General features: G+C 37.4%; 1 protein-coding gene across 3 annotated transcripts in view; it reads left to right on the plus strand.

The window, feature by feature from the left end:
- CDKAL1 (CDK5 regulatory subunit associated protein 1 like 1) overlaps positions 1–19797 on the plus strand; it is a 634266-nt gene that overhangs the window by 201399 nt on the left and 413070 nt on the right. For all 3 annotated transcript variants that reach the window (XM_070360762.1, XM_070360760.1, XM_070360761.1), the window contains one exon: positions 16907–17027. In XM_070360762.1, the coding sequence (XP_070216863.1) occupies positions 16907–17027 (121 nt within the window). The remainder of the gene's footprint in view (positions 1–16906; positions 17028–19797) is intronic.

The raw sequence follows: 19797 nt of genomic DNA on the forward strand, positions 1-19797 counted from the left end.
TGTGTTCATCATTTATATTTTCTATTCAGAGATGCATGATCTTATGGTTTGCAGCTACCTTTACTGATAATGGGATTTATTGATATGAAGACTTGGGTGTTTCATTAACTTCGATTTCTTTGTTCCAGAGTGGGAGTGGGGTGGGTGCATACTGTTGATTAATTCGTTAGGTTGATGATTGTAACATAATTTTCACATAACTTTTATAATGGTTCACTGGATTTGATTGTTCAAAGCAAGGCAAGGAAATTACTTTAAGTTTGAACTTCTCAGGCTTCCCATGACCCAGCCCATGTGTTTGTGGTCTCAGTGATCTGTCTGGTAAAGCACCTCCATCCTTCCTTGTTTAAATATTAACAAGGACTTGCCTGCTGTGAAAATTGGGCTTACATGTTAACTCTTTGCAGAGTTTGATACTGCCTTGGCAGATTGCAGATTGTTGAGTTCTCTAAAAATGCATTATTGTAGTCTAAACTTTTATGAGTGCTGTCCATGTCAAAACAGTTTATAAAGTTTGAACATCAATAACATTAATCATGTCTGTAGATTAATAATTTTCTTTTCAAGTATTTGGTATTCTCAGATATAAATATTTCTGAGTCCTGTAGTTCCAATTTCTGTTTACTCTACTTTATGGAGAAAGAAATGGCAACCCACTCCAGTACTCTTACCTGGAAAATTTCATGGATGGAGGAGCCTGGTAGGCTACAGTCCATGGGGTGGCAAAGAGTCAGACAAGACTACGTGACTTCACTTCACTACTTTCTTTAGTAATGCCAAGTAGATCAATTAATCCTATTATGAGGCTCTCATAGAAGTCCTTAAAATTAATATAATTAATAAAACGTCAGTGTACCTAAGTTCTTTTACTGTAACTATCTTTTTAGAGAATTAGTATGTGGTACACTGCTTTATACTTTGCATGTGTATATGAGCTTTCTTACTATTTGGAAAAGTTTGTCTTCATTTAAAGACTCTACTATTTTTGTTTAGTAAAATGTGGCAAGAATAGTTGAGAGTGTAAACTTAGGAAAATAATCCTAGCAGCTTTATTACATTTTTTAAATAGAGAGTAAAATTGTGGGTTGATTGTGGTGTTGCTTATTCCAATATGACTGTCAATAAAATAGAAAATTGTATTGGTAATTCTTCTTTAGTACTTTATAGCTGAGTTCTATAAAAATAGAAATACAAAGTGAAAAACCATGTTAGGTCATGTTAGAGGTGCACTATCTAAAATCCCAGGAGCAAAAAATACATAAAATTTTGACATCTTTGAAAAATTTCTTGAAAATATTTTATAGCCAGTAAAATCATATATCACAGACAAGTGAGAAAACTGGTAACATAGAGTAATTTGATGGTTCAGATGTTCAGTTCAGTTCAGTTCAGTCGCTCAGTCGTGTTCGACTCTGCGACCCCATGAATCGCAGCACGCCAGGCCTCCCTGTCCATCACCAACTCCTGGAGTTCACTCAGACTCACGTCCATCGAGTCAGTGATGCCATCCAGCCATCTCATCCTCTGTCGTCCCCTTCTTCTCCTGCCCCCAATCCCTCCCAGCATCAGAGTCTTTTCCAATGAGTCAATTCTTCGCATGAGGTGGCCAAAGTACTGGAGTTTCAGCTTTAGCATTATTCCTTCCAAAGAAATCCCAGGGCTGATCTCCTTCAGAATGGACTGGTTGGATCTCCTTGCAGTGCAAGGGACTCTCAAGAGTCTTCTCCAACACCACAGTTCAAAAGCATCAATTCTTCCGTGCTCAGCCTTCTTCACAGTCCACCTTTCACACCCATACATGACCACAGGAAAAACCATAGCCTTGACTAGATGAACCTTTGATGGCAAAGTAATGTCTCTGCTTTTGAGTATGCTATCTAGGTTGGTCATAACTTTCCTTCCAAGGAGTAAATGTCTTTTAATTTCATGGCTGCAGTCACCATCTGCAGTGATTTTGGAGGCCAGAAAAATAAAGTCTGACACTGTTTCCATGGTTTCCCCATCTGTTTCCCATGAAGTGATGGGACCGGATGCCATGATCTTCGTTTTCTGAATGTTGAGCTTTAAGCCCACTTTTTCACTCTCCACTTTCACTTTCATCAAGAGGCTTTTGAGTTCCTCTTCACTTTCTGCCATAAGTGTGGTGTCATCTGCATATCTGAGGTTATTGATATTTCTCCCCGCAATCTTGATTCCAGCTTGTGTTTCTTCCAGTCCAACGTTTCTCATGATGTACTCTGCATAGAAGTTAAATAAGCAGGGTGACAATATACAGCCTTGACGTACTCCTTTTCCTATTTGGAACCAGTCTGTTGTTCCATGTCCAGTTCGAACTGTTGCTTCCTGACCTGCATACAGATTTCTCAAGAGGCAGGTCAGGTGGTCTGGTATTCCCATCTCTTTCAGAATTTTCAACAGTTTATTGTGATCCACACAGTCAAAGGCTTTGGCATGGTCAATAAAGCAGAAATAGATGTTTTTCTGGAACTCTCTTGCTTTTTCTATGATCCAGCGGATGTTGGCAATTTGATCTCTGGTTCCTCTGCCTTTTCTAAAACCAGCTTGAACGTCAGGAATTTCACGGTTCACGTAATGCTGAAGCCCGGCTTGGAGAATTTTAAGCATTACTTTACTAGCCTGTGAGATGAGTGCAATTGTGCGGTAGTTTGAGCATTCTTTGGCATTGCCTTTCTTTGGGATTGGAATGATAACTGACTTTTTCCAGTCCTGTGGCCACTGCTGAGTTTTCCAAATTTGCTGGCATAGTGAGTGCAGCACTTTCACAGCATCATCTTTCAGGATTTGAAATAGCTGAACTGGAATTCCATCACCTCTGTTACTGGACAAGAAATTGAAATCTGATCCTCTCTTTTTCTTGAACATTTTGACAGAAGAATTTACTTAATGAGACAAGTTGTAGGTTTTCTTCTATTAGGTGATGTCATTGGCCCTTCCTTAGAAAATCTAATCTTGGTAGCAACTGATGTTGAGAAAGAATGCTCAGTTAATATTAAAGTTCTGTATCTAATGTTTGAAGATGCACATATTTTCTTTGAAAATTTCATCTCATAACCCTCTACAAAGCATACAGCATACATGCAGCCATTACTTCGGAGACTGCAAGAATAAATACCAATTTTGCTTACTAGTTTGAAGATGGAAAAATTCATTTGTAGAATCTCCAGTTAGGAGATCAACTATGGATGCATTTTTAAGTAGAAACTTAATCAGTACTACTGTTTTATAACAAAGCATATGCTGTATTGAGTAAGAAAGAAATAGTAATTGAAATGTCTTCATGAAAGATGCCTTCCAACACATGAAATCTTTATTGTAACTCTGAAATTCAAGTGCACCATTTCTTTAAGCTGCCCTGAAGTCTGGTGCTGTAATGGGTGAGAATCATTGATTGAGACTATGCAGGGTTATGCTGAAATACTTGGCTCTGCTGCTCACAGTGTCGTGTTTAACAACCGACACAAGCTCCTTGGTTCTCCATTTCCTGGCCCATAAATTGTAGGATATGGTAGGTCCCTTCAACTCGGAAATTTTAGGAGCGTTGGGAGTCTGCAGTATAAAACTGAGCTTCCGAGCCTGTCATTAGAAGGAAATGGTGACATTTTGGACAGTGATCTCTAGCAAAAGTTACTGTAATGTCAGTAGCTTTTTCTTGCAGCCTAATCTCCACATGCCAGATTTTCCTTTTTTCCCCCTATGTTGTCTTACTTACAAAATGAATCTGAAGGCATTTGTGGCAGACACACTGTGCATTTGTCTTCTCTGTGTCTTCATATTCTCCAGTGAAGAGGGTCTTGAATAAAGACAGGTCCCTCAGTCCTTTGCCCTTATTCCATTCCCTGGTATCGCTCTCCTAGGTGGTGACAGGCTATGGAATTCCCAATGTTGCTTAAGAGTTTCGTGCTTCGCTAAAGCAACTTTCAGTTCTACCCTGGGGCGTGTTTATTTTGGGGCTTTGAGACAGGTATTTTGCATCTTGGTGGCTGGGATTGCTGGGGGGAGGGGGAAGTAATTTGAGAGGATTTAATGTAAGGCATGGATTTCACTTGCAGCAGTGATTCTGTAGAGTGTTTACTGGGAGGGGGACCCTTCACCAGAATGGCAAGGTAGTAGGGTCTTTTATTTGAACCTGGGGAAGCCAGGGGGCTGGAGACTCTGCCATGTGGCCTCTCACCTGGATTCATTGCCTTGTGAGTCACTGGTATGATGCTAAGGATCCTGTCACTCAGGTGTCCTGGGGTGGGAAGATAGCCATGGCTGTCCGGGCACCTACGCTTAGACTTACCCAGGGTCAGGTACAGTTCCTGGTGCCCTACTTCTGCCTCTTTCTCTTCCTTCATATCCAAGAAATTGCATCAGAATGCCAGTGAGTGATCTGAGAGGGATGACCTTGAATCTACTTTGATTTATACATTAAAAAAAAAAAAAACTATTTGAAAACCTGATTATCATTATCAATGCAATTATTTGTGACCTATTTCCTAGCCCTCCGGAGGTTTAAAGATAAATGGAATCTGACTTTAACTTACAGTGCTTTAAAGTTGTAAAAATCTCCCTGCTTTCTTCCTTTTGAGAAACGTCATTTGCATTATAGGTCTTGATAGGATTACAATTGCATTAATTACAGTAGCAACTGTAATTAACTTCTTTCTGGCTCTTTGTAGCTTACACTTTGGTATACGTTAATTCATTTGTACTCCACAGGAACCCTGGCATTGCTGATTATACCGTAATTATGGTACATTGCCGTGTACCATAATTTGAAACCTAGTCCTCTAATCTCAAATTCTGTTAAGCTGCTTACCTTGAATGGAGGGAAGTGAGAAAGTGAGACCTATTTATTATCTCCATCCTTCCTGACTATTGACTAAGGTCCTGGCTCACCTATTTCTAGTTCCCTGTCATATTCTCTCACATATTTTGTTCCTTTACATTCCTTGTTCCCCTCTTTGATTTCTTTTTCTCTCCCCTTCTCAGTTTTGCATGCGATTTAATTTTGTGCCAACATAAAAAACTTTTTTGTAAGGAGTTGATAAAGATTTGCTGGTGGCTCAGCTGGTAGAGTCCACCTGCAATGTGGGAGACCTGGATTCAATCCACGGGTTGGGAAGATCCCCTGGAGAAGGGAATACCCACTCCAGTATTCCAGCCTGGAGAATTGCATGGACCGTATAGTCCATGGGGTCACAGAGTCGGACATGACTGAGCGACTTTCACTTCACTTCAATAAAGATTTGCTATATCTTTTAAAAAATTTCTGAAAAGCATATTTTAGTCTTAATCTTGTTGTAAAGGTATTTAATTTAGGAAATGAGTGATTTCCTAATATTCCTATGAATATTAATATTCATTAACTTTAAGCAGCAAATAAAAAGTTAATCTAACCAAAAAAAAAAAAAAAGCTAAGAGATTCTACAGTGCATTCTCTTGGGTGTTTTTTTAAGAGTAATTTTTGAGGGTTTTAAAGTAAAATGCAGTTTGTACAGTTTTTACTCTTAAATGATTAGGTCAAGAAATCCTCCTGTGTTTTTTAAGGATATAGCCTATGTTCTAAATTCTAGTTTTGTGTTTAGGCCAGATAAGTATTGAAGCTGTAACCAGAGGATTTTGATGTGGATAGCTTTCAGCCTTTAATATTTCATAATCAGTATTAATTGTAATTTCTTGAATTAAGGTTGTTTTTCTTTTCCCTCCAATATTCAACACTCAAGGTTTGAATTAAGCTTTAAAAATAATGTTTGACCAGTCTTCTGATTAGAACTAGGAATGCATCTCAAACCCACATAATTTCTACCTCGTAAACTATGTTTAGACACATTTAATTTTGAAGGTGTGGTTCTTCACAGTGGAGCTCCTTTATGCCAAGTCTTAATAAGTCTTTTCAGTGAATTCTGATTTTAGTGATAGGTTGGTTTTAAGAAGTGGAAAATGAACAAGCAGGAATTGTAGCAAAGATCTGTGCTTGCTGTGTTAGCAATATGGTGTCCAGATGTGCTGGGAAATGTATGTAGGAGTCGTGTATGCAACTTGGCGCCTGTCTTGCTTGGCCTCCCACACTACCATGTCATTTCTCCTTGAAGCCTTTCCTGATCTTTTTCCTTTTTTAAGGAAAGCTGACCACTCTCTCACGGTGAACCACTGTACTTAAAGATGTTGATCATCTCTGGCACTTCATTCCAGTTATTTGTTTACAAGTTGTTTTCCTCAAGACTTTAAATCCCTTTAGGGCAGAAGTCACTGTGGTGACTCAAGACAGAATAGTTTTTTTGGGGTCAGGGTGTTTGTATTTGGGGAGTCTTTATGTTGTACCTAAATAACGAATATAATATTTCAAACATACTTCATTTTTCTACTCATCTGTTGCATTTTGGAACTTTCAGTTCCAGTTATGCGTGTGCATTAGTGTATTGTGATGTGATATAAAATGTGCTTCCTCTTTGTTTTCCTTATATTTCTACACTTGTTTCCCTGTTCACATTTCTGCAGAAAGGCAGTGATAATGCCTATCACAAGGGGTTGAGGACCATGAGTGTGAATTTAAAGCCAATAAGCAAGTGCCAGATGCCCCTTTCCCTACCTTCCTTCCTTTGAGGCTGCTTTTATACTGTTTCCACCTCTCCTCTGTCATATTTTATAATGATTTGAATAATAGCAGGAGGAACTTGACATGTTCATTTGTGATTGGACTTGGGGATTGGAGCTTCAGTTTTTGAAAGTTGAATGTGGCTTGCAGGTTCTCAATTCTTGTATAATATCATTCTCTCTTTTTTTTTTAAGGACCCTTGAATGCCATCTGTTATTAGGTCTGTTATCTCTGCTTTCCATTACTGGTACAGTAATTTGGGGAACATGGGTTTGAGCATGAGCAATGATTAAGTTTTTGCTTTGCTGCCGTGGATGCCTTACTTACTGAAACTGAAGTGTTGAGTAGCTTTACTGCTATAAACGTTAAAGTCTTGGAGCTACTTAACTTTAGAATTCAGGAGAGCCTACTGTAGCCAATGACCTGAGTTTTTAAGAGTCAGTACTAAGGTGGAGTTACTGACATGGGACTGCTCGGACATTTGACTATTTTGATGTACACTTGGTTTAGATTGTGAAAAATACGTTGGCACCATACAAGTCTCCTCTCATTGTCATAATATCACTTGTCATATATCCACTTGGAAAAGAGGTAATTAAAACTTACAATTAAGTGCTTTTTGTAATTTGCCTCCAGAGTGTATCTCCATTAATGAAGATACCTTGCTTATGCAGATTGTTTATTATAAGTATTCTTTGTCCAGTGTGATGACTTTAAAATAGTTGCCATTAGTTACACCAATAACGCTGTGAAAATAAAAGAAAAAAATTGCCTGAGAACATTCCATTCCAACATGTTTTCCTCTTTACACCTTCCATAGTTCCAGCTGCTGCTGCTGCTAAGTCACTTTAGTCATGTCCGACTCTGTGTGACCCCATGGACTGCAGCCTACCAGGCTCCTCCATCCATGGGATTTTCCAGGCAAGAGTACTGGAGTGGGTTGCCATTGCCTTCTCCCCATAGTTCCAGATCATACATTAATTTCACATCATTATAATTACAATATAAATACATTTTTGTGCAACAAGAGTTTTGATACTGAAATAACCCTCAAACTTTTAAGGGGGGTTAGGCTTTGTATTCTATTCTTGTCCTGTCTTCCTCTCCAACCCCAAACTCTGAAAATGCATGCTGGTAACATCAGAACTTTAGTAGGCTTTCTTCACTTTTACTTTGATTCACGCTTTGAATTCTGTCTTTTTGGACAATTGATTCTTACTATTCTTCTCTTATTGTCTTTTTTCTAAGTGTCATTGTTCTAGTGAACATTAAAAATTTTCATAATTGCTGAAATCTTAGTAGTTAAAATTGGCACTCAGATTGTACTGATCTTGTGTTTTTGCATCAATTCTGGAATTTCAGGTAAAATTTTCCAGCTTAGATTAGCTGCTTCTCTCACTTAACCCAACTTCTTTGTTTTACTTTGCTCTCTTCTTTTAAGATGACAGCGTTTCAAGAGAGTTACTAAGTGTGACTATTGGAGAATGTTGGCTTTCTTGGGAGGAGCCTACATCTAAAGAATGACATTGGTTGGAGTAGAGACAAACTTGGCCAAAGTTTTGTTTTTCTGTGTAATTAAGTAGTTAAAAAGCCTTTGGAGGCTATGCCAAGAAACAATGCCAAGCATTTTGTAGAAAAACAGAGTAAATTGAGCATTGGCTTTCTAATATTCTTAAACCATATTCAAATTGATGGGAATGTATTTACTTAGGTGAGAGTTGTGTTTGTAGTGCATTTACTTGTTTTTAGAAATTTTTGCTTGAGTATCTGTCTGTCTTCTCTTACCCTCTGTCCCCAGCATCGTGTTGGATTGCTTTATTAGGAAGTTTTCCAGGGGGCTGACCCAGAGCTTAGGGTTCAGATAGGTCTTTGGAATGTCTATTAATAGGACTGAATTTGTGTGAAGTGAGAGCAGTTAGTAAGGGATGAAAAAAAATTGGCATGAGGCCTCTTTGGTGGTGGTAGAGGTGGGTGGTCACATATTAAGGAAACAATGAATGACCTTTAAAATTAGGTGGAATGGATGAAATATTGAAGGAAAGTCTGGCTGTTAATAGAGCCGTTAGAAGAAAAAGAAATTAAAGGGAAAATAAATAAACAATTGAAACACAAGTTGTCAGATTACCAGTGCTTCTCTAGTATGTAATGATATTCTAAGGCTTTTGTACAACTCACTTTAGTTTGAAGAATCAGAGGGGGAAGTTTGATTTTTATATGGAAACATAGTTTCATTAATAAATATGTATTTTTTTTTTAGGTAGTCCTACTTCTATCACTCTGTGTGTGTGTCTATTTATATATACACTTATATTCCAGGGGTTGGTACGTTTCTGCTTGTAAATGACCATTATAATTGGATTCCTGATATGTCGACAGATTGGGTTTTCTAGTATGTATGGGTGGGATGTTTTTCCTCAGCTCTAATAACGTTCAGTGTGCAATTAGCCCTGTGAGATTTGGAAAAGATTATTTGCTCCTGAAAAATCCAAAACAACATTGAATGTTGATTCAACAAGTATAGCAATTATTGTTCAAAACATGCCCTTTTCATATAGGTTTATCAGTATTATGAATTCACAAGTATGCATAAATAGTGAATTATGTAAAGCAAACTAGCTTTAGGTTCCATACTTTGTAATGTGTAATAATTTTAGCTAATAAAATGGTTTAGTAACATTCTTTACTGAATTAGATCAAATGTAAAAACCAGCACAGAATCAGGGTTTTGTAGCTGATTTATAAATAACTGCTGAAAGCCTCAGGCTTAAAATTAAATTTGGTTTAACAGGGCAAATTTTATGTGACACTTGTAACAACTTAGAGAGATGTTTATTAAAGATGGTTAATAAGCCCACTGAGACATATTTGACCATTATTTAAAGGAGATGAAATGTGAATTTACATTGAAAATTGGAAAGATAAAAGATCTCTGGAAATAGAACATTTGAGTGTGTCCCATTCTACATATAAGGCAATCTTCTTTTTTCATCGTTGCATTAAAACCATACATTTCTGTTTTAATCACTTACATCTTTATTTCTGTCTCCTCAGTGGTCTCATGTTATTATCAGTTGACGTGGTTACCCTGAGCATAATTGTTTCCAACTGTTCCTATTAATACTTCCTCCTCTTATTATGTGTGATTGAAAAAGTGAAAGTTGCTCAGTTGTGTCCGACCCTTTGTGACCCCATGGACTATATAGTCCATGGAATTCTTCAGGCCAGAATATTGGAGTGGGTAGCTGTTCCTTTCTCCAGGGAATCTTTCCAACCCAGGGATCGAACCCAGGTCTCCCGCATTGCAGGTGGATTCTTTACCAGCTAAGCCACAAGAGAAGCCCAACAATACTGGAGTGGGTAGCCTATTCCTTCCCCAGGGGATCTTCCCAACCCGGGGTTTGAACCGCGGTCTCCTGCATTGCAGGCAGATTCTGTACCACCTGAGCTATCAGGGAAGCCCATTGAAAGGATGTAAAAATTAATATTTTCACTTGGCTTTTCTTTCAAATTCTGTTGTCCTGTTTTCTTTTCTTCCTCTCCTTCTCTTTAGCCACAAAGGGTGAAGAAATTCACAGTAGTCACAAAATAAATCAGTATTCATTGAACAGCGTTCTCTTTCCGTTACAGTGCTAGGCATCAGTGACCATCCAGAAGGAATTGAACAGAGAAGCCATGTGTGAGTGTCTAATGGTGGACCATGTGGCTTGGTCCCTTCAGAAGTATAGCATGTTCATTTTCAATATAAATTTGCTCTCAGAGTTTCCTTTTTGCCTTCCACATTTTTATTCCTTGAGCATGTTTCCCTTTCCTGAGTCCTTTTTTCCTATCTTTCTGTCCCACAGATAAACCTTGTTTAAGACTTCTTCAGTTTTATTCTTTATTTTGCCAAATTTCAATTTGTTTTAGAGGGTAATACTGATACATACTCATATAATGGATAATGATTTGTATTAATATTAAGAGTATATGTTTTTATTCTGTGGTCTGTAGATATAAGGGGTTAATTTGATGCAGCAATTCTGTTTGCAAAAAGATTTTTAAAAGAGATGGTATATAACAGTTATAAAAGTTTTATACTGCTAGCCTGTTTTTATTTTTAGTAATCATTATGTGATTGAATTTCCTTTCTTTCATCTTTGGCCAGATATAATGAAGGGCTTTTATATTATATCCTACTTTATTTTTAGTGTAGTATATTTTTTCAATTAAAAAAAAAAGACCCAGACTATTGTTAGGTCTGCCACTCTTTAATGAATCATTGGATTGGAAAATAACTCATTATATCATCAGGCAGAGATATGTTCCTTTATTTGCATGTAGATAGTGGAGATGAATAATTTATCAAATGTTATTAGTATGGGCTCATATTGCTGAAGTCTCAGCAGGATATAATGAAATTTGTCTCATGCTAGTATGAAAATAGCATGCCTTTGCATAGTCATTATTGAACTTTTGGCATCTCTCAGAACTATTATGTTATCATGCCAATCTTGCTCACCTCTTCATTAACTGGACTTGTGATGGAAGAGTTGAACTTATCTGAAATCTGTGAAATCTGGTATGCCAAATGCTTGCCTGAGTCGAGCTGTTTCTCCATCAGAGCAAGAATTTTCAGAGTAAATGAAGTACTTAATGTTTCTTATTAAAGTGATTAGTACAAAAAGGGTATGACTAATGGTTTTATTACTTCTAGTCCTGAAAAGCTGTCTGTACAGGAGATGTTTAAGCAATATATCTTTCTGAATTGAGGGATGATGAAACATACATATAATTGCTTATATGAATCTTATATCTGTGCTAATTATGTATTTGAAGTTATTTTAAATAATTGCTTTAAAAAATTTGGCTTTGATTAGCTTGTGGCATGACTGTATGTGAAGGTCAACAAATCTCCCCACAAGCAGCAATAAAACTGGACAAATGGTCAAAAACAAACCATTCTGGCACTGTGGAAATTGACCAATAGCAGTCAGCAAACTGAGAAGTGTTTCTTTGTGGGAACAACTGAACTTTGGGTAAAAACAATATGAGTCTAAGGTGTTTGTGCTTTCGGTAAGAACAGTGTGAGTCTAAGGTGGTACTGTTATTTTCTTTCCCCAGCTCCATAGGCAAGGTTGTTCACCTAGGGCAGAGCAGGCTGTGAAGACCAGCAGCTTCACTGCTGCACCAAGAAGCCTCAGTTGACTTGGAGAACTGTTTAGACTTTAATGGCAAGTGGCTAGGGGTGAGTAAGTTGGAGGCTGGGGAGCGGGGGTCGGTAGGTAGGGGATGGAGTGTCTCTGACTCTATATACCTGAAGTTGTAGCTTGTTTGGCAGAAGTAGTAGACAGACAGACTAGCCACAGCTTTAGCAGAGACTTCTGGGAAGTGAGACAGAGAGAGGATGCTTGATAACTCTTCACAGACTGAAAGTTGATTAGAGGGTACATGTGCCCAGCAGGGACCAGAGTGGGCCCAAGCCACTTAAACTTACCTGTCTGTTGGAGCTTGCATGCACACCCTGAGAAGATGGGAGAGGACGCAAAAAAGTCCAGGAGAAAGTAAAAGGTGGGGCAGACTTGAAAATGGCCCTAACATTGAATGCTCTCAGCTCACACACAGATTAGTCAACAACACGTAGTTAGGACTTTTACTGGCTTAAGGCATTTGAGCATATGTTGACTAGTCCTTCACTTAGCTTTGCTATGCAGATACAGAATTGATTGCTAGAAAGTTATGTCTGGGGGCATAAAAGCCAAAAAAACCAAGAAGGGAGATCAATGGCCGTTCATTGTGGAGACATAGAATTCACAGATTTAGTCCATTGTTTAGTGAATTACTAAACAAAGACAGCAGCAACCTTTAGGGGATAAATTTGAATTGAGAATTGCTGCAATATATTACCTAAAATTTCTAATATTTAATAGAATATTATAATAGATATAAAGAAACCAAATATACATGTAAGTGAGCCACTTTGCTATGTAGCAGACATTAAACACAACTTTGTAAATCAACTATGCTTCAATGAAATGAAAACAAAACCAAGTATAACCATAATCAAGGTGGGACAAAGCAATAAGTATCAATTGTCTTTGGCCAGAAGTGGTGGATTTAGAAGACAGAGACTTGATAGAACTAAGTGAAGTGATGTTAAAAGTCTTAAGAAAAGGATGATGACAGTGACTTGAATAAAGAATTACAAAATATTGGAAATTATATGAGAACCAGTGGAAAATCTGGAGTTGAAAAGTACAGTACCTGAAGTGAAACATGCATTAGAGAGGTTCAACTGCAGATCTGAGATGGCAGAAGAACATTTGTGGATAGACTAGGAGAAAGACCAGGCTTAGGTAGAAGAGCAGATGAAAAATGAGAAAGGCCTCAGAGACCAGTGGGACATCTGACACACCAACAGATGTATCATCATGGGAGTCACAAAAGAATCCAATAAAAAAGCAATAACAACAACAACATTTTTTAACAGTACTGGATGAAAACTTCCGGAAGTTGATGAAAACTGTTACTTTTGGATCCAAAAAGCTAAGTGAGTTCCATGTGGAAAAATCCCAGAGATCTGCACCTATGCACATCATAGTCATCGTTGAAAGAGAGGGAAAATCTTTATTGCATAAGACAAATTACATATTAATACTATGTGTGAGAGAACAAAAAGATTAATGGTTGACTTCTCATCAGAAGCAACAGAGGTCAAAGACAGTGGAGTGATGCATTCGGTACTCAGAGAACAAAACTGTCAACCAAGATTTCTATATTTAGCAAAAGTATCCTTCACAAATAACAGCAAACTAAAGACATTTCCAAATACCAATTTTTCTTGGTTTATAAGAAATATTAAAGATAATTTTTCAGGCAGAAAGTGGTGCCAAATTGGAAATTCCCAGGAGGAAATGAAGAGTGCTAGAAGTGGTGATTTGGAGAAGGCAGTGGCACCCCACCCCAGTACTCTTGCCTGGAAAATCCCATGGACGGAGGAGCCTGGTGGGCTGCAGTCCATGGGGTTGCTAAGAGTCAGACATGATTGAGTGACTTCAATTTCACTTTTTACTTTCATTCATTGGAGAAGGAAATGGCAACCCACTCCAGTGTTCTTGCCTGGAGAATCCTAGGGATGGTGGAGCCTGGAGAATCCTAGGGATGGTGGAGCCTGGTGAGCTGCTGTCTGTGGGGTCGCACAGAGTCGGATGCGACTGAAGCGATTTAGCAGCAGCAGAAGTGGTGATTATGTGGGTAAATATATTGTACTCTGTACATGGTATTTTTAACATTTTAAAAAACATGCAATTGTATAAAACAACAATTCTAGCATTATATTTTTGGGTTTATACAACTATTTGAGGGCTTCCCTGGTGCCTCAGATGGTAAAGAATCTGCCTGCAATGCAAGGGACCCAGCTTTGATCCCTGGGTTGGGAAGATCCCTTAGAGAAGGGAATGACTGGCCACTCTCTCCAGTATTCTTGCCTGGAGAATTCCATGGACAGAGGAACTTGGCAGGCTATAGTCCATGGGGTTGCAAAGAGTTAGACATGACTGAGCAACTGAACTGAACTGATGTTAATATATGTGATGACAATAGCGCAAAGGAGGAAGAAGGAAAAGAAATGAAGCTGGGACAGTTGAATATCTGTGTGCAAAAATAAAGTTAGACTTTTATTAAAACAAAAAAAGTAACACAGTGGGCCCTAGACCCAATTATTAGAATGAAAATGATAAAACTTGCAGAAGAAAATGTAGGAGAAATCTTTGGGCTTTTGGTCTAGTCAAAGAGTTCTTAGATATGACACCCAAAGCATGGGCTATAAAATAAAATATAGGTAAGTTGAGCTTCATTAAATTTAAAAAAGCTTCAGTTTTCAAAATATGCTATCATGAAAGTGAAACTCTAAGCCACAGACTGAGAAAATATTTACAAATCATATATGTCATAAAGGTCATATAACCAGAATATGTAAAGAATTCTTATAATTCAATAATAAGACAAACACTACAACTAAAATATTGGCAAAATACTAGAGTAGACATCTCTCAGAGAAAGAGAGCCCAGTAGGGTGTGTGTGTGTGTGTGTAAAAGCAGGTATTATTATGTTACTTGTTCCCACCATCATGGAGGCTGAGAATTCCCAATGTCTGTAGTCAACAAGATGAAGACTCCAGAGACCTGATGTGTAGTTCTGGTCCAAGCCCAAAGGCCAGAGAATCAGGAGAGTTGACAGTGTAAGTTCTGGTAGGCAACTGGGAAGGCATGAGACCCCAGAAGATCTAATATTTCAGTCTGAGTCTGAAGGCTGGCAAAGACTGCTTACTCAGCTCAGTAGTCAGATGGGAGGAGTTCCCTCTTACTCAGCCTTTTTGTTCTATTCAAGTCTTTGATTAATTGCACTAGGCCTACCAGTGTTAGGCTGAGCAATCTGCTTTACTCAAGTCTACTAATTCAAATATCAGTCTCATGCAGAAACACCCCCACAGACACACCCAAAATAGTGTTTGGCTAAATGTCTGGGCACCCTGTGGCCCAGTCAACTTTACGATAAAATTTACCATTACAGTTGGCTAATCACATGAAAAGGTGTTCAGTATCATTATCATCATGTAATGCATAGTCACTCAAAGCACAGTAATATACCATTACATGCTCACTGGAATAGCTGTTCTCAGAAGTTACAGTATAAGGTCTTGGTGATGTGGAGAAACTCAAACCTTCATACATTGCTGGTGGGATGTAAAATGGTAGTACTTTCAAAAACAGTTTTTTCTTATAAAATTTAAATTTACAGCATAACCCACAATTTTCCTGGATATCTATCCAAGAGAAATGAACACATATATATGCATGAAGATCTGTATTCAGATATTCATAGAAGCATTATTATAAAAGGTTAATTGGAAACAGTCCAAATGTTCATCAGCTGGTTGATAGGTTAACAAAATGTATCTTTGGTATGGGAGCAGGGATAGACTATAAATAAGCTTGAGGGAATTTTGGAGGTGATGTTCTAAATGTTCTAAAAATGGGTCATGATGACTGTACAGCTGTATAAGTTTATTTAAAATTGTTGAATTGTGTATGTACAATGGGTGAATTATACAGGATGTACCTCAGTGATATTATTAAAAAAATCATATGTATATATATAAATAAAATGGCAAAGTAAATACGGAAAATAATAATTAGGAAATATCAAGCAGATGGAAATTCTTTGTTCAGTTCTTCCAACTTGTCTGTAAGTCTACAGTTTTTTATTTTATTTTTATTTTTTTAATTTTATTTTATTTTTAAACTTTACATAATTGTATTAGTTTTTTGCCAAATATCAAAATGAATCTGCCACAGGTATACATGTGTTCCCCATCCTGAACCCTCCTCCTCCTCCCTCCCCATACCATCCCTCTGGGTCGCCCCAGTGCACTAGCCCCAAGCATCCAGTATCGTGCATCGAACCTGGACTGGCAACTCGTTTCTTACATGATATTTTACATGTTTCAATGTCATTCTCCCAAATCTTCCCACCCTCTCCCTCTTCCACAGAGTCCATAAGACTGTTCTGTACATCAGTCTCTCTTTTGCTGTCTCGTACACCGGGTTATTGTTACCATCTTTCTAAATTCCATATATATGCGTTAGTATACTGTATTGCTGTTTTTCCTTCTGGCTTACTTCACTCTGTATAATAGGCTCCAGTTTCATCCATCTCATTAGAACTGATTCAAATGTATTCTTTTTAATGGCTGAGTAATACTCCATTGTGTATATGTACCACAGCTTAATTCAGAATTTTAATGGGTCTTAGTGTTCTGATTCTTTTGTAATGGTTTTTGAAAAATTGTTTAAAAACTTTTTTTTCTTAAATATCCAACCCTCGTGTGTCATTTTATCTCAGCTTTTTATTTTTTACTTCTTTGATTGACAGTTTGCCTTGAGCAGATGATCTGCTTTTGCACTTGGCCTTCAGGACCAGTGCCCAAGTGAACCCTTCCTACTTTCTATACATGTCTGTGTTAGAGACCACTCAGACCTGTGGAATGACACTCTGAAGATATTCCTATTTCTCTCATCTGTGCAGTATAAATGTGCAAATATTCTAAGCAAGGCGCTTATGACTGGAGGACTTGGCCACAGCTGCCTTTCCCTTTGGTAGTATTACTTAAGGTCAATGATTATATCTTCTCTGGGTCATTTTGTTTGTTTTCTTCTTTTTATAAAAGAAAAAGTTAAATGCAAATATCAACAGATTTGTTGAAAGCAGTAAATTAAAGTGATGTTGTATGACTCATGCTCACATATATTTATGTGCTTTATTTGAAGGTCACTCTGTGAGACTGTTGGGTCAGAAAAAGGATAATGGAAAACGTTTGGGGGGAGCACGACTGGATTTGCCAAAGATTAGGAAGAATCCACTCATCGAAATCATTTCCATCAATACTGGGTAAGCTTCTCTTGCATTTACTCATTAAACATTCAGTGTACTCTAGTTTTTTGTTTATTTGTTTGTTTTCCTGGCTATATGATATAGGAAAGTAATTGAACATTTCCATGGGAAAGAAAAATAAAAAATGAATTTTTTAAAGAATCATACCTGAATATCATTCCCTCTAAAATGTTCCCTGTACACAGTTACGCTTATATTTGCAGCAAAAGTTTTTGTCTTTATAAAGATAAAAAATAAAAAAATTAACATTATTCTAACTTTTCCTTTTTGGTTATAAACACGGATTTTATTTTTCAGCTCTGCCCTTGGATAAAATCTTTTTAAGAAGAGTATTTCATTCTGTAAAATGGTTACTACACCCATCATCTTTGACTATTTTTTGAGTGGGTTTTATAGTAAACATTGCCCAAGATCCTAACCATATTCTGATTCTTAACTATCTGAAATGAAGGTTTTTCAGTGTTACTTTTATGAGCCTTAAACTGCAAATAAATACACGTTGTGACTGGATATCAAGCACTCTGAGTTCTGCCTGACTCTTAACTCCTGGAATAACCAGTCATACTTGGTTTTATTTCCTTTTGTTTAAATTATGACTGCATCTGATAAAGTTACTTATTTCCCACTTTGATCTACATTATCATAGGCTGATAATAAACTTAAATTTAAACCTCTAGGGGTCCCTCCATTTATGCATCTGCCTCACATTTCCCACAGATTTAAGCCTTCCTGCTCCTTTAAAATTTTATCTTCCTTCCCTCTTTTAAAAAATTGTTCTTTACCTGCCCTTTGCTTTCTTCATGCTCTTTCCCATTGAGAACAGGTGAACTTATCTTTCCTGCTTCAGCATCTTCCTGCCTCTTTCCCAGCCCGTGCCATCCTTTACCCCTACACTATGGCAACTGTCTTGTCACTGGTCATCTTTGCTCTTGTCTCATCACCTTCTGGTTCATCCCACCACTGCGACCAAAGACCAAGGAATGTTGATTTTTCCCTAAAAGCCCTGGAGGCCTTTCAGCTGACTTTGTGAACTTGTCCAGGACTAACTCTGGCTCTGTGTGGAAGATTCAGAACCTTCCCCCCAGCCCCAAGCAAGTCTTACGACTTCTCCACTCACTTCGGGCAATCCTGCTGACACTGTTGTGTGCACCTTTCTTTGGGTGGCTGCTTGTTCCTCCCTCATGACCAGACTGAATACCTTCCTTTACACCTACAGCATTCCCTGTTTGCCTTGATTGTGGCACTTTTCAGAAGGTAGAATTTGTATTTTCTACTGCATCATGAGCATCGTGAGTTTAGAAAGTATTTCAGTTGTCACTGTTACTACCTCTGACTTCAGTGTCTAGGACAAAGTGAGTACTCGATAAATGTTGAGTTAATGTTGTATTTTTAAATTATTTCTGATTTATTTGGCCATGTGTTTTTCAAAATTTCCCCTAGGTAGCCATTGTAAATGCATGAAGTTAAATTTCTTCCCCTATATTATAACTTAACATTGTCTTCTCTTGGACTTAGTGTTTCTTAAAATGAGGCTGTGGACTTTTTCAAGCTTGCTGGATATTTCCTTTCACGTTCTCATCCTCTTACGTCTCTCATATTACTGTATAGGAAAGCCCCTTAGTAAGTAAATCAGCAAACATTCTTCCACTGTTAAGAGGATTCAGTTCATACTGTCACTGCTTGAGGTAAGAGTTTCTAAACTTCTCCGACTGCTAATCGTTCTCCGGAGTCAGTTGGAGCCTTATCACTTGTTCCCAGATGAAAGTATCTCTGTGACTGTTTGTCAACGATATCACTCTTAACACCTTTACCTTGATTTTTTTTTAAACCTCTGATAGAACTCATAGCTTTTTTTTTTGTTTATATTTAAATATTTTAAGAGTTCTATGGGTAATTATTTCTTTCAAGTGAAAATGATCACCTCCATCAAAATCTTACACTTTTCAAAGTTTTATGGCTTTCAAATTAAATATGGATATACAAATTTCATTTAAATGTTGTATTTATCAGTTAGGGAAAGGATTCCATTTGTAACAAATTTCATTCCATGTATTGGTAAATTATCAAAGTGACTTTTTTTAATTTAAATTTATTTATTTTAATTGGAGGCTAATTACTTTACAATATTGTATTGGTTTTGCCATACAGTTTTACAGTTCTAACTTAAAATGTAAAAGGGTATATTAGTTGCTTTAGCCAAGAAACAAATTGAAACTCTCAGATCATGCTAGATTGTGGATGAGCTGAGATGACTATTTATTTGATCATATTGTGTATAATATGAGTACCTTTATTTCTTAAATAACACTTATCTTTTCCTTCTATACTGTCCCAATTTTATGTTCAATTATTCATCCTACTCATGTTTGCTGTATTGCATGTATAAATTTGGTCCACTCTGTTCCTTGTCCCAATTTACAATGTTTTTTTTTTTTTTTTTGAGATGAACCTTTTGAGGTCAGCTGCCCCTTGTCCAATGTCACTCTTATTTCTAGACTGTCCCTTATGGGGTAAGGACTCCTTGTAGACATAAATAGGCACATGTTTGTCTAATAGGATGATAAAGCTATATGGATATGACTCAATACAAGTGAGAATAAAATTAATCATTGCTAATGTATATATCAGTGCTAAAGAATATTCAAACTACCATACAATTGTGCTCATTTCACATGCTAGCAAGGCAATGCTCAAAAATCCTTTAAGCTAAACTTTAGCAGTACATGAACCGAGAACTTCCAGATGTACAAGCTGGATTTAGAAAAGG

This window comes from Bos mutus, chromosome 23 (assembly GCF_027580195.1).
Source record: "Bos mutus isolate GX-2022 chromosome 23, NWIPB_WYAK_1.1, whole genome shotgun sequence".
In the NCBI taxonomy this organism is placed as follows: domain Eukaryota; kingdom Metazoa; phylum Chordata; class Mammalia; order Artiodactyla; family Bovidae; genus Bos; species Bos mutus.